This window comes from Marmota flaviventris, chromosome 17 (assembly GCF_047511675.1).
Source record: "Marmota flaviventris isolate mMarFla1 chromosome 17, mMarFla1.hap1, whole genome shotgun sequence".
Taxonomy (NCBI): domain Eukaryota; kingdom Metazoa; phylum Chordata; class Mammalia; order Rodentia; family Sciuridae; genus Marmota; species Marmota flaviventris.
The window spans coordinates 67,806,069-67,819,188 of NC_092514.1; the positions used below are offsets into that span (position 1 = coordinate 67,806,069).

Consider the following 13,120-nt stretch of genomic DNA (forward strand, 5'->3'; position numbering starts at 1 on the left):
GAGTTACCTTAACTCTTACCTGGGCCATTCCAGCAGTGAAGGCAAAGGGGCTTAGAAGACAGAAGGTCCATTCCAAAAATGCAGGAAGATGTTTGTACAATGCTGTGAATCCTAGGCTCCCCCAAAAGATGATAAGGAGAAAGATAGCCAGGCCGGTCAGGAAAGGTTTCTTTATCAGTACACTCATCAGGAAAGCCAGAGTTATCTGAAAGAAGAAAAGCACTTCAGTTGGAAAAATGCTGAGTAAAAAGCTATGTTTGCTAAGATTTAGATGAGGGTCCCCCCCAAGGCCCTTCTGTTTAAAGGCTTGGTTCTAGGCCCACGGTGGTGTCTTCGGTAGTTTGGCAGAAACTTTAAGAAGTAGATTCTAGTGGGAAATCTTCTGATTACTGGGTGTGTGCCCTGGAATGGGACTGAGGAGCCTTAGGGTCCCTTCTACTTTCTTTCTTTGCATCCTGGCCCATGAGGTGAGCAGCTTTGATCTACCCTGCACTGCTGCTGTGATGTGCTTCCCAATCACAGGCCCCAAAGAAACAGGGTCAACCAACCATGGACTGATCATCAAAACTGTGAGCCGTCTTACGATGCACACCTGTAATCCCAGCAACTCAGGAGGCTGAGGCAGGAGGATTGTGAGTTCAAAGTCAGTCTTAGCAATTTAGCAAGGTTCTAAGCAACTTAGCAAGACCTTGTCTCTAAATAATATATAAAACAGGCTGCAGATGTGGCTCAGGGGGTAAGCACCCTGGGTTCAATCTCTAGTACCAAAAATAAAACAAAACAACAACAAAAATAAAACTAGTGTCGAAATAAACCTTTTCTTCTTTTAAGTTGATTATCTCAGGCATTTGTTTTAGTGATGGAAAGCTAACACAAAATTACAAAATCTCATCAGTTTTTTTTTTTTTAGTAGTGTCTAGAAACTGTTTCATGCAGACAGCAAACAGAACAGAAGAGGTGAAGACAGAGTAAGTGGCACATGACTGTAGTGAGAGACAGAGAGAGAAAGAAAATGAGAATTCACCAACTTACCAAGGACAGGCCGTAGAAGAGAAACAGGATAAAGACCACCACGAAACCAGTTAGGATGACAACTTGGGCAGACTTTATAATAAGAGCCATCAATATGGCCATGATAAGGATGAAGCTGGCATATATCAAACCCCAGGAAAGCCTGCCAGAGAAACAGAGCATGGATTCAGTGTGCTACCATTCATTCATTCATTCATTCATTTAGCAAATGGTTTGTGAGGTTCACCATTCTATCAAGGATAAAAAGGAGACAATAGCTAACAAATCAGAAAACTTCCTTTCCCAAAAGCTCATATTCTGCAGGGAAACATAGGCAATAAGCAGCAAATTGGCAAAATAGACAGCCAATTGCAAATTAAGAAAAAAAGAAAAAAGTGGGTAACAAGATGGGAAAAGTTTTCAGGGAAGCCTTTATCATGATCTGTCAGTTTTGGACACCTTCTTTAAGTAATTAACAAACAACATGGACAGAAAAAAAGACAATCAAGCAGGGGTGAGCAAACCTTTTCTCTAAAGAACCAGATCATACATATTGAAGGCGTTGTAGGCCGAACAGGTCTGTGTGGCAATTACTCCATTCTGCCCTCGTAGCACACTAGTAACCCTAGACAATATCTGAAGAGATGTGTGACTGTATTTCCAGGAAAATGTACCTGTAGGTAATGAAATTTGAATTTCCTACAAATTTTCGTGTTCCACATAGTACTATGTTTTAAATTTTTTTTCTCAGCATTTAAAATGAAAAGTCATTTCTAGTTTGCAGATTCTATAGAAAAAGGCCACAGTTTACAACTCTTGGTATAGATGGTTAGATACAGATGTAAATATACACAGACATAAAACATAGATAGATACAGATAAACAGATGAATATGGAGATGTGTTGTTCCTTACTGTTAATGCCATAAAAACAGGAAGAAAATTCTGTATGGTGGAAGAGAATAAGTGTGCTTATCACACAGACCCAGATTCAAATTTTCTCTGTTACCTTGTAACTAGATAATCCTGAGAAATGGTTCTTTAATCTCTTTAAACTTAAGTTTCCTTCACTGGAAAATAAGAGAATTAAATGAAATCAGGTATTTTATGGATTTAATATGACAACTGGGCCAACAATGGATTGTTGGTGTTCTTTTATTTAAAGCAGAAAATGCTGTCATGTTTTGGGAAATCTGGTTACTAATGCCCGATTGTAACAATTCCCTTTTCATCGTACACAGTTCTTTTGAAATTGTTCATCTGCCTGCATTTTGTAAACCTCTCCTCAATTTCATTCAAATGCTATATGAATAAAAGGTCACAGCCTTTTTTTATGGAAGGGAATAAAGACCTGACTTTTTAATCCTTCCTCATTACAGTTTTTAACCATATATATTGCTTTTTCTCTGGCTCTTCGTAGATTTTCATTATCTTTTAAAATATAGTGACCGTATTTGCTTTGATATCATGATCTATCACTTTATTACCAAAAACGGAAAAAATACCCATTGTAGACCAAACCAGCAATTCATCTTTTCTACTTCTAAGTTCAGTATATTAAATACTTCTGCAGAAAATAATAATAAATTTGGTAAATATAAGCAATATTAAAAATGTATAGTGTTCCTACTCAACAGCATCTTTCTTCTAAAGACTATTTGGCATGAACCAATCATGACTTTTATATGTTTTGTCTGACATTGAGAATAACACCAGAACATGTAATGGGCAAATTCAAGACTCACACTGTTGCTTTCTAACTCCATTGCCACGCTTTCTCCCCTAGGGTCTAATACATCAGCTGGCTAAACTCATGAAAAAGTTTTATTGCTCACTCCCTATTCACAGCTTGGTGACCAGGCTTGCAGCTTCTGTCCTTTAGAACATGCTGTTCCTCAGAATTCTACCAACAGCTCTCTCATATCCAGTGTCAGTCTTCCTAAGCACACATGAAGCACTTTAAATACAGTTCTTTCTTTAATTGTCATGACCCATGAGAGGTAAATGTAATCACCAGTGTTTCACAGAAAAGAAGACTGAGGTTTCAAGAGCTGAAGTAACTAGTTCACAGTGTAGCTACTGAATGATGAGACAACCCGTGACTTCGCCTACAAGGCCTGTGTTCTTCCCACTCTGCCCTACTGCCTCCACTAAGGAAAGTGTGGTGCTCAAAAACAGATCAGCTTTCTTTTCTCAATGTATTCAAAGTGACAAGTACTCATTGTGGGGTGAGAGGGAATCACCACTATTGACACAGTATCTGGAATAGAGATTTCATTGTGCATCAGAAACCTCAATTCTGATATATTTGGGTTCACCCAGACATGATAACTAGGGACTGAGGGTCATCAAGAGCCCTGAGTATTAGCAGATTATCTATAGGACCAGGCTTTCTTTTAATTAAAAAAAATAATTTTTCAGCTACCAAGCCAATAGGTCCATCACTTCCATTTATGCCCATTCATGTAGAACATGCTAAGTCTAAACATGATGCTTTACAGGTCTAGGGAGTCCAGCCAGCTGAGCTCTTCCGCCCATGCTGCATGGTGGACTGTAGTCATGCAATTTACCAGAATGCTGACTCTCGAAGTCCCATCATTGTCATCAGCGACTTTATGAATTGCCTCTCCTGTGCAACGTTGACTGAGATGTAATATATAAATGAAGAAAAAGAAATAATGCAGAAGAAAATGAAAAAGTCAGTTGCAATTCCTCCTTGGGCAATAAAAGGTAGTATCTCCATGTTTAATCCAGTAACTGACATCAGCTTGTCCATCACGGAATGATTCACTGCAACCTAAAGCAAGGTATCAATGGACAAACAGTTAACACCAATCTAATTACGGCATCATGATTTTCTCTTAATCACAAGGACGTGTACATTTCACATTTAAATATATAGACTATAAATGCCCTTCATAATGGATATCTTGTAATTCCTGGAGTTTCTGGGTTTCATCTTGATTCCTTAGGACATCTCTAGTTACCATCCTCACTGGACAAAATTCTACTTTTGTTTTAATCTGAGCTAAAATGACACTTTCTTAGGAAATCTTCTCTGATGGATTTTAAGAGTATCTCTTACTTCAGTGATTGCCTAGTACAATATTTAAGATCTCATGATAGAGGAAATACTGGGGAATGGTACTGTACAAATAATATCATGAGCATATATGAATATGTAGCAATGAATCTCACTATTACTATACAACCCTAAGGGGGAAACCTGCGAAGGGGGGAGTTAAAAAAGAAATTACAAGATAAAAGAAAAAAATGCATAATAAAACCTAAACTTTTATTATGCCTATGCATCCATATTTCCAACTCCCTCATTACCAGGCTCTCTAGAAGAAGTGCCTGTACCCTATTTCTTTTTCAATGCCTAGTAGTTGCACAATGGTTTGGATATAGAAGCTGCTTGGTATATTATGCTTAATTAATGAAGTGAATAAATGATAAGACAAGCCATGTCTCTACTCATTGGAATTTAATTCCTAATGCCACCAGTTCCCATGGACTTAGTTCTCACTTCTATGATTGCAGCATTAATGGCAGCCTGGAACGCCACGAAGCCTTTCTCCCAGAACACTGAACTTTCACAGGTGATTTTATTGGCAATTGCTTGACAGTGAGCTGCAAGAAAAGCAGAGCACACTCATTATTATGGGATAGGACAGTCTTGGTTATAGGAAAAAATCAAAATTTCCAGTGTTCCAAAATGCATTCAGAAACCACAATCACACATATTGCATAGAAAAACTTCTCAATTGAGGGTTATGAAGCACACACTTGAGGGGAACACACCAGAGTTGACTTATTATTATCTTTAAGACAAGCTCTCAATGCTTTTTTCATTTAATATTTTGGATCGTTTTTGTTCAACATTGCTCTTCTCTGGTTTGTGGCAAAAAAAAAAAAAAAAAAAAAAAAATCAAGCAAACCAAAAACCACAAGCTTTTTAAAAGATGGGAATCATTGCACAAGAGCCTTTTCTTGAGGTTTGATTCAGGAGTAAAACACTGAAAATATAAATTCTTACTGAAATAATGTAATTAATTATGTAGATTTTATTTAATAAGCGAAACTTTTATGTTGAGAAAGTAAAGTTGCAGACTGAGGGCGTGGGTACTTCATTTCACTCCAGCTGGCACACACACTCCCTTGTGGTCAGTGACATAATCGCAAAAATGTTTTCTTTTTTCTACCAGGAAAGTTACCTGAATGGTCCTTGTGTTCTCTCATCTTAGGGATTCTATATCCCCAAGAAAATTTCAAATGATATGAGAACATATCATTAAAGATGACTCTCACTACGTCTATTGAATAATTTAAATCCAACTCATTCATGCTATTTTCATCAGGCCATCCAATGATTGTTCTTCCTGTTGGGCAACAAAAGGGAATCATTAAGTAAGATTTCCATGTGGCCCCAAAACAACGTGCCTAATTTAATTGTCTTCAAGTTATGTTAGAGCTATTTCTTCCCTAAAGACAAGGCTTGGTCTAAGTAAGAGACACACTTCAAGGGAAAGTGGGGGATCCTAATGCTTTAGGTAAATCAGAAGTGTCATATGGCAAATATATGTACCTTTCCAAACAAAGTAGCCAATAATTTAATGCATAATGTATTTAGATAATAGCTCACCAAAGCATCCATTAAATTCATACCTAGACAGACCTAACAGAAAAGTATATACTATTTCCATTTGACAGTGGTGTCATTGGGGCCAAATTTCCAAAGACAGCATAAAGTTGTTAAAATTTAACAGTGTTTCTTCAAAGACTGTTTGTTCTAAAATACATAACGTAAAAGGCGAGTACTGATCAAATCCAGGCCATTTTTTCTTTTTTTATTAATATCTTTTTTATTCATTCTTTTGAGTTATACATGGCAGTAGAATGCATTTTGATGTATCATACATAGAGTATAACTTCCCATTCTTTTTTAAAAATTTATTTATTTAATTAGGCATATATGACAGCAGAATGCATTTAGATTCATTGTTCACAATTGCAATATAACTTTTCATTTCTCTGCCAAAATAATAACTTCCCATTCTGTGGTTGTACATGATGTGGAGTTACACTGGTCCTGTATTCATGTATGAACATTGGAAAGTTATGTCCAATTAATTCTACTATCTTTCCCATTCCCATTTCCCCTCCATTCCTCCCATTTCCCTATCCCAATCCAGTGAACCACCACTCCTCCCTCCCCCACACTGCCTACTATGAGTCAGCATCTGCATATCAGAGAGAATATTAGGCCTTTGGTTTTAGGGGATTGGCTTATTTCACTTAGCAGGATAGCCTCCAGTTCCATCCATTTACCGGTAAATGCCATAATTTCATTCTTCTTTATGGCTGAGTAATATTCCATTGGGTATATGTACCACAGTTTCTTTAACTATTCATCTATTAATGGGCATCTAGTTTGGTTCCATAGTTTAGCTATTGTGAGTTGAGTTGAGCTGCTATGAACATTGATGTGGCTGCATCACTATAGTATACTGATTTTAAGTCCTTTGAGGATATGCCAAGGAGTGGGATAACTTGGTCAAATCATGGTTCCATTCCAAGTTTTCTGAGGAATCTTCATACTGTTTTCCATAGTGGCCACACCAATTTGCAGTCCCACCAGCAATGTATGAGCATACCTTTTCCCCCACATTCTAGCCAGCCTTTATTGTTGCTTGCATTCTTGATGAGTGCCATTCTGACTAGAGTGACATGAAATCTAAGTATAGTTTTAATTTGTATTTCTCTAATTGCTAGAGATGTTTAACATTTTTTCATGTATTTGTTGACTGATTGTATTCCTTCTTCTATGAAGTGCCTGTTCAGTTCCTTTGCCCATTTATTGATTGGGTTATTTGTGAGTTTTGTTTTGTTTTGTGTGTGTGTGTGTGTGTGTGTGTGTGTGTTGTTTTTTGAGTTCTTTATACATCTTCTTAATGCTCTGAGGTTCAGGTGGCAAAAATTTTCTCCCATTCTGTAGGCTCTCTCTTCACATTCTTGATTGTTTTCTTTGCTAATAAATCTTTTTAGTTTGATACAATCCCATTTATTCACTCTTGATTTTACTTCTTGCACTTTAGCAGTCTTGTTAAGGAATTCAGTTCCTAAGGTGACATAACACAGATTTGGGCCTAATTTTTCTTCTAGTAGGTACAGGGTCTTAGTCTAATGCCTAGGTCCTTGATCTACTTTGAATTGAGTTTTGTGCAAGTGAGAGACAGGGGTCTAATTTCATTTTGTTACAAATTGATTTCCAATTTTCCTAGCACCATTTGGTGCTAATGTATGTTTTTTTCTAATGTATGTTTCTGGTGCCTTTATCTAGTATGAGATAACTGTATTTATGTGAGTTTGTCTCTGTGTCTTCTATTCTCTACCATTGGTCTTCATGTCTGATTTGTTACTCTAGCTCTGTAGTATAATTTTAGGTCTGGTAAATGCCTCTTGCTTCACTTTTCTTGCTGAGGATTGCTTTGGCTATTCTGGGCCTCTTATTTTTCCAAATGAATTTCAAGACTATATTTTTCTATTTCTGTGAAGAACGTCATTGGAAACTTAATAGGAATTGCATTAAATCTGTATAGTGCTTTTGGTACTATGGCCATTTTGACAATATTAATTCTGCCTATCCAAGAGCATGGGAGATCTTTCCATCTTCTAAGGTCTTCTTCAATTTCTTTCTTTAGTGTTCTGAAGTTTGCATTGTAGAGGTCTTTCACCTCTTCTGTTAGTTTGATTCCCAAATATTTTATTTTCTTTAAGGCTACTGTGAATGGGATAGTCTTCCTAATTTCTCTCTCAATTGATTCATCACTGTTGTATAGAAACACAATTTATTTATGGGTGTTAGTTTTATATCTTGCTATTTTGTTGAATCCAATTATGAGTTCTAGAATTTTTCTGGTGGAGCTTTTTGGGTTTTCTAAATATAGAATCATGCATCAGCAAATAGGGATAGCTTGAGTTCTTTTCTTCCTATTTGTATCCCTTTAATTTCTTTCTTCTAATTGCTCTGGCTAGAGTTGCAAGGACTATGTTGAATAGAAGGGATGAAAAAGGGTGTTTCTGTCTTGTTCCAGTTTTTAGAGGGAATACTTCCAATTTTTCTCAATTTAGAATGATGTTGGAAACCCAAGGCATTTAACTCACATAATTTTGTGGAATACATACTGTTGATAAAATTCAACATGTTTCTTTCTTTTTTATTTCCTCCAATCCAGCAGCTGGATCCAGAGGCTTAGTCAAACTCAGATCTAATTCTGTTTACCACACCTTGGGTGGTGGTATGTTGTTCTATCAGAAGCTCATAACTTCTGATTTTCTCTCTTGAGATATTGGCAGCTATTAATGGTCAGTGTCTAGATCCATAAATTCAGTGAAGGTTTCAGATTGGTGATGTTCTTCTATCACTTCTTTTATTCAGTTATTACAAAACATATAAATGAGTACCTTTCTATTGTCTATTTGGTCTGTGTAATAGTACCATTCACACAGAATATAAGATGGTATTTTGTCTTATTTATAAATTTTCACAAGAACTCATTCATTATCATCCTATAATGTGAAACAGGTGGATTTTCTTTTCATATCATTCTGGAAGCATGGATTTAAATATCAATTTGATGAGTTTTGAATCATTTGCACTTGTTGAAATACAACTTTTCCTGAGTTGGCTGCTGAGTCTTTTTGATATAACCCATTAGTTTTGGGGGGCTTTCTAGCTATCTGGAATGAAAAGCTTTCCCACCTTGTAAATTTCCTGTCCAAGAACTCTGCATCCTTTTTCTTCCATACTGATATCCTGAGTTTCAGGGATTCAAGGTGAGAGAATTAGACTATTCCATAGTAGCCTAGTTAGTATATCCCACTTTGCATGTACAACAGCCTCAGAATAACATTCCAACACTGCACTACCAGTGTTAAGTACCGAGGTAGTTTTCGTTGCTGTTCTGAAATTGGCCATCTCTTCTCTCCAGTACATGCCTGTTCACTTTTAAGGAGGCCTCCTCAGGCCCTTCTGATACCCCATGGCTTCCCTTGCTCTCCTACTACTCCCAGAGAGATATACCATGCCAAACTTGTAGCTGTCAGAGCTTTTTCCTCTATCACTTATATTTTGGGGAACAAGGAAACACTTGGTTATCTAGTTTTGTTGTAAATATTGCCCATGCAGTTTTGGCATTGCAATCTAGTTTCTCAATTTTTATGTATCTGAATAGATAAAAAAAAAAAAGCCAAGCTGTTATTCTCATCCAACCTTTCCAGAATGTTCTTTAAAAAATAACATACATTTAAATAACCCTGGACTTATTTATTTTGAAATGTACTATAAAGGGTAATATCCTTTTAACATAGAATTTCCTAAATAGGACACCAGTTAACAGATTAAGAAAACCTCCTTATTATTGGAAAGGAATATACATTAATGTTTTTAATAAACACCAGAAACTTCGACATTGAACACAGTCTGTCAAGAAAATGACAATACAAATTTATATACTTTGCAAAGAAGAAAATTATCATGAATTGCAAGAGAACATACCTTTCATGAATGGAGCTGAAGCTGCCCTGTTCATTATTTCTTGGGTAGTTTTGGATTCGGGTGCAAATGCAATAACATAATTAGAGTCATTAAATTTATCTACACGTCCCAGATCCAGATCCACTGCAGACTTTCGCGGAGAGTCATTAATTTGATGTAAATTGGAAGAAAGGAGGTATGCAAATAGTATTAAAAGAAATGAGAAAAGCCATTCCTATGTAGCAATCAGAGAAAAAAAGAAGCAAATCAATATGTGTTCTACCACAAATCACAGAAAACACTTCTGTTGTGCAGTTTGCTCCCTATTTTTTCTCTCTCCTTCTGTCTCTGACATTTTAAGTGTCTGGATTTTCCTTTCTTTAATCTATACATTTTGAAATATGCATATTGTCCATCAAGACAGAGTTTTGATATAAATTCCAGTGATGAGTGAGAATCTTAGTTTATCATTCCTTAAAGCAAGGTTGGATTCTTCATGAATGCCCAGTAGCTTATAGTCATGCTGAAAAAGGCAGGTGTCTTGGAATAGATAAGCACCTTCCTTCAACAGGAGCAAGATCCTCTTTTTATATTCTACTGCCTGTATTGGCAAGAAGGTAGAAATATTGCTCCTAAAAAGCATTTTAAAATTCTTTCATCACTCTGACCAATTCTGGAATTGGAATTGCAATAGAATGCATTCAAAGCCCAGTAATAAGAACCCACTTTATGATTTTAGTTATAATTCTAAACACAAGGCCTTGTCAAAGAGCTATGTGCCACATTTGTCACACCCAATATTAGCTATGTGTGATCTATGTCTACATCTATTGTTTGTCTATATTTTGAATAAAACATCTATATAAAGTAAGAGCTCATGTTATATATTCATATTTATATAATTCTTGCTCCATGCAGATTTCTTTTTCCATCCCAGAGATTGAATACACTCATGGCTGAGCTATATCTCCAGGCCTTTTATTATTTATTTATTTATATTAGTGAGACAGGGTCTTCCTAAGTTGCTAAGGCTGGCCTCAAACTTGCAATCTTCTTGTCTCAGCCTCCTTAGTCACTGGGATTGCAGAAGTATGCCTGGCCCTATGCAGAAATTTTTTATGCTTTCTTCACTGAGAATCCAAGTACTCAATACCTATTTTCTGAATGAATACATATATGCATACACACACACACACACATACACACACACACAATGTTCATAAGATCACTAATACACTGGGTCTTGAATATGGGTATTTTATGAGTAATTTAATCATATTTTTATGTTTTTCTGAGTTTATCAAATTTTCAACACATAGCATATGTAATCATTATAATTAAAATAAGTACCATTTTGATAGAAGTAGAAGATAAAAATGTCATTTTCTTTTGCTGTTTGTCTATATTTCTATTATTTCAAAATGACATTGTATCCTAGTACAAAAGTTTAGAAGCACTATAGTAAATCTCTTGTCTTTTATTTGATTGTCACATAATATTCACACATATTTATGAGATAAAATGTGATGTTTTTATTTATGTACATATTGGACCATGATCACCTCAGGATATTAACATGTCCATTACTTTATACTTCCATCTTTTCTTTATGGTTAATTCCTTTTTTTAAAAAACTGGTTTTTAAACTTTGGGTTAATTCTGAATTAAATTTTTTCTCTTTGAGTTTGACCCTGAACTTTTGCCTTAATGAGATTCAAATGAATTTAGATGTTAGGAATTATTTTTGCATTATAAAGATATGGTTTCATTTCTCATGGAGTTTCTGAATATGAGCTCTTTAAATCATCTCTAGTGAGACATATAATACTTGTATTTTAAATTTTATTTGGAAAAAAATCACAAAGTCCAGTATTTGGGAAAATAATCTAGCCTGTTTATTAGAGTATAAGTGGAATATTAAATAATGAATATGGGTTTGTGTTGCAGGAGAAAATATTTTTCCTCTTCTAAATATAAAAACATGTAGACTGAATCATACCAGTGAGGTCTCTCTTTTCATCCTCCACTTTTTAAGACAGTTTTTGCAGAGAAGAGCCCATATCTGCTGACCCATGCTTATACGTGTCTTGCTCATTTTGACCTATTTATTTTAAAAAGAGGAAGTAAAGGAAGTAAATGTAAAGGTTTGAAATAGAAAACATTGTGCAATCAAATTTTTTAAAAAAGAGAGAGTATAACAGCTGTTTCCAATTGCATGCCTAAAGAAGTGTTTCAAGATTAAAAAAAAAATACAGATGCTTAAACTCGGTATTGAAAGAATAAAAGTGAAAACAACTATTAGATACTATTTACTCTTCTTTGGACTGATGAAAATTAGAGAGCTGATAGTGTAAGGACTGCTGTCCCCACAATATGCTGATGGGGTAGAACGACCTGGTCAGTTAGATGATTACTTACAAATCTATTACTGCTTAGCAGTATCCTACCATCAACAAATTCCGATCCTACGTATTTATCTCAAGGAAATTCTTTATGGGCACAGGAGGAGACCTGCACAAAGATTCTCATCATAATGTAGAGTATTGTGGCATGGGTATTATAAAACAAAGGTTGATAAATACTATCCAAACAGTACTATGTAGAAATTGGAAGTAATGAATTGATATCTACCCATCAACATGAGAAATCTTTAAAACTTTGTGACAATACAAAAACAAGAGAAAAGAAATGGTTGAGAGTTATACCACAATATTGTTTGTACAAATTCACACTATGTGCAATACACATTTTCCAAATAATCCAGGAATTTATGGATCATTATCAAATATAATAGGAGGGTTTCTTTGGGTAGTGGGAAGTAAGAATGGAGTTAGGTATGAAATGGGAGACAGAAGTTAATGGAAATAAATATCCCAAACAAGGCCTTTGTGTACCACATACTGAAGAGCATAATTAACCTTTTCTTGATTCTGCATAATTAAAATCTGAAAATATCTCAAGACAACCAGCAGAAAAATACAAGCTCCACAGCATCAATATCAAAGGCAAGTAGATAGAAAATGTGGTGGATATTTTAGAGAATTAGGGTTGGATTTGCCAGCCAAGTAGATGAGCTCCCTCTAATGATGCCATCAATAGGCTACAACAGCTGGAAACCTTGACTAGTACCAAACTGCAGTATTCTCAGTTAAGAGATCCTGTGGCAAGCCTTGGTGTCTAAAAGTAGTAAACATATTGCCCAAGTGACTGCTCTTCTTTCTTCCTGCAAATTAATACATGTGCAAGGAAATATTTATGAATAAAAACAACTGCATCATCTAACTGTAGCAAGAGTAGCTGTTTCTGATTAAGACTTATTTTTTCCACTACACATCTTGATGTAAATATCAGGATATAAAAATACCACTCACCATCATGCACAAAACATCAAGTTCACTTAAATTGCTCTGAATAGGAAATTGCATAATCTAGAAATAATAAATTGGCTGTAACAAGTCAGTAATCTCCCAGTCAGAATTCTTGTTATTCACATTTGCACAGTAAATGTGATAAAAAAATTCTTATTCATGTAGTATCTTAAACAAGCTCAACAAAATTATTTCCCTAAGTT

General features: G+C 35.4%; 1 protein-coding gene across 3 annotated transcripts in view; it reads right to left on the reverse strand.

The window, feature by feature from the left end:
• Window positions 1–13,120, reverse strand: part of Abca9 (ATP binding cassette subfamily A member 9) — a 59,270-nt gene that overhangs the window by 45,453 nt on the left and 697 nt on the right. For all 3 annotated transcript variants that reach the window (XM_071602965.1, XM_027946278.2, XM_071602966.1), the window contains exons 2-8: window positions 11,549–11,650; window positions 9,571–9,784; window positions 5,228–5,392; window positions 4,540–4,643; window positions 3,581–3,807; window positions 1,033–1,174; window positions 20–205 (exon numbers count right to left, since the gene is read on the reverse strand). In XM_071602965.1, coding sequence (XP_071459066.1) covers window positions 20–205; window positions 1,033–1,174; window positions 3,581–3,807; window positions 4,540–4,643; window positions 5,228–5,392; window positions 9,571–9,784; window positions 11,549–11,644 — 1,134 coding nt within the window. In that variant the 5' untranslated portion in view covers window positions 11,645–11,650. The remainder of the gene's footprint in view (window positions 1–19; window positions 206–1,032; window positions 1,175–3,580; window positions 3,808–4,539; window positions 4,644–5,227; window positions 5,393–9,570; window positions 9,785–11,548; window positions 11,651–13,120) is intronic.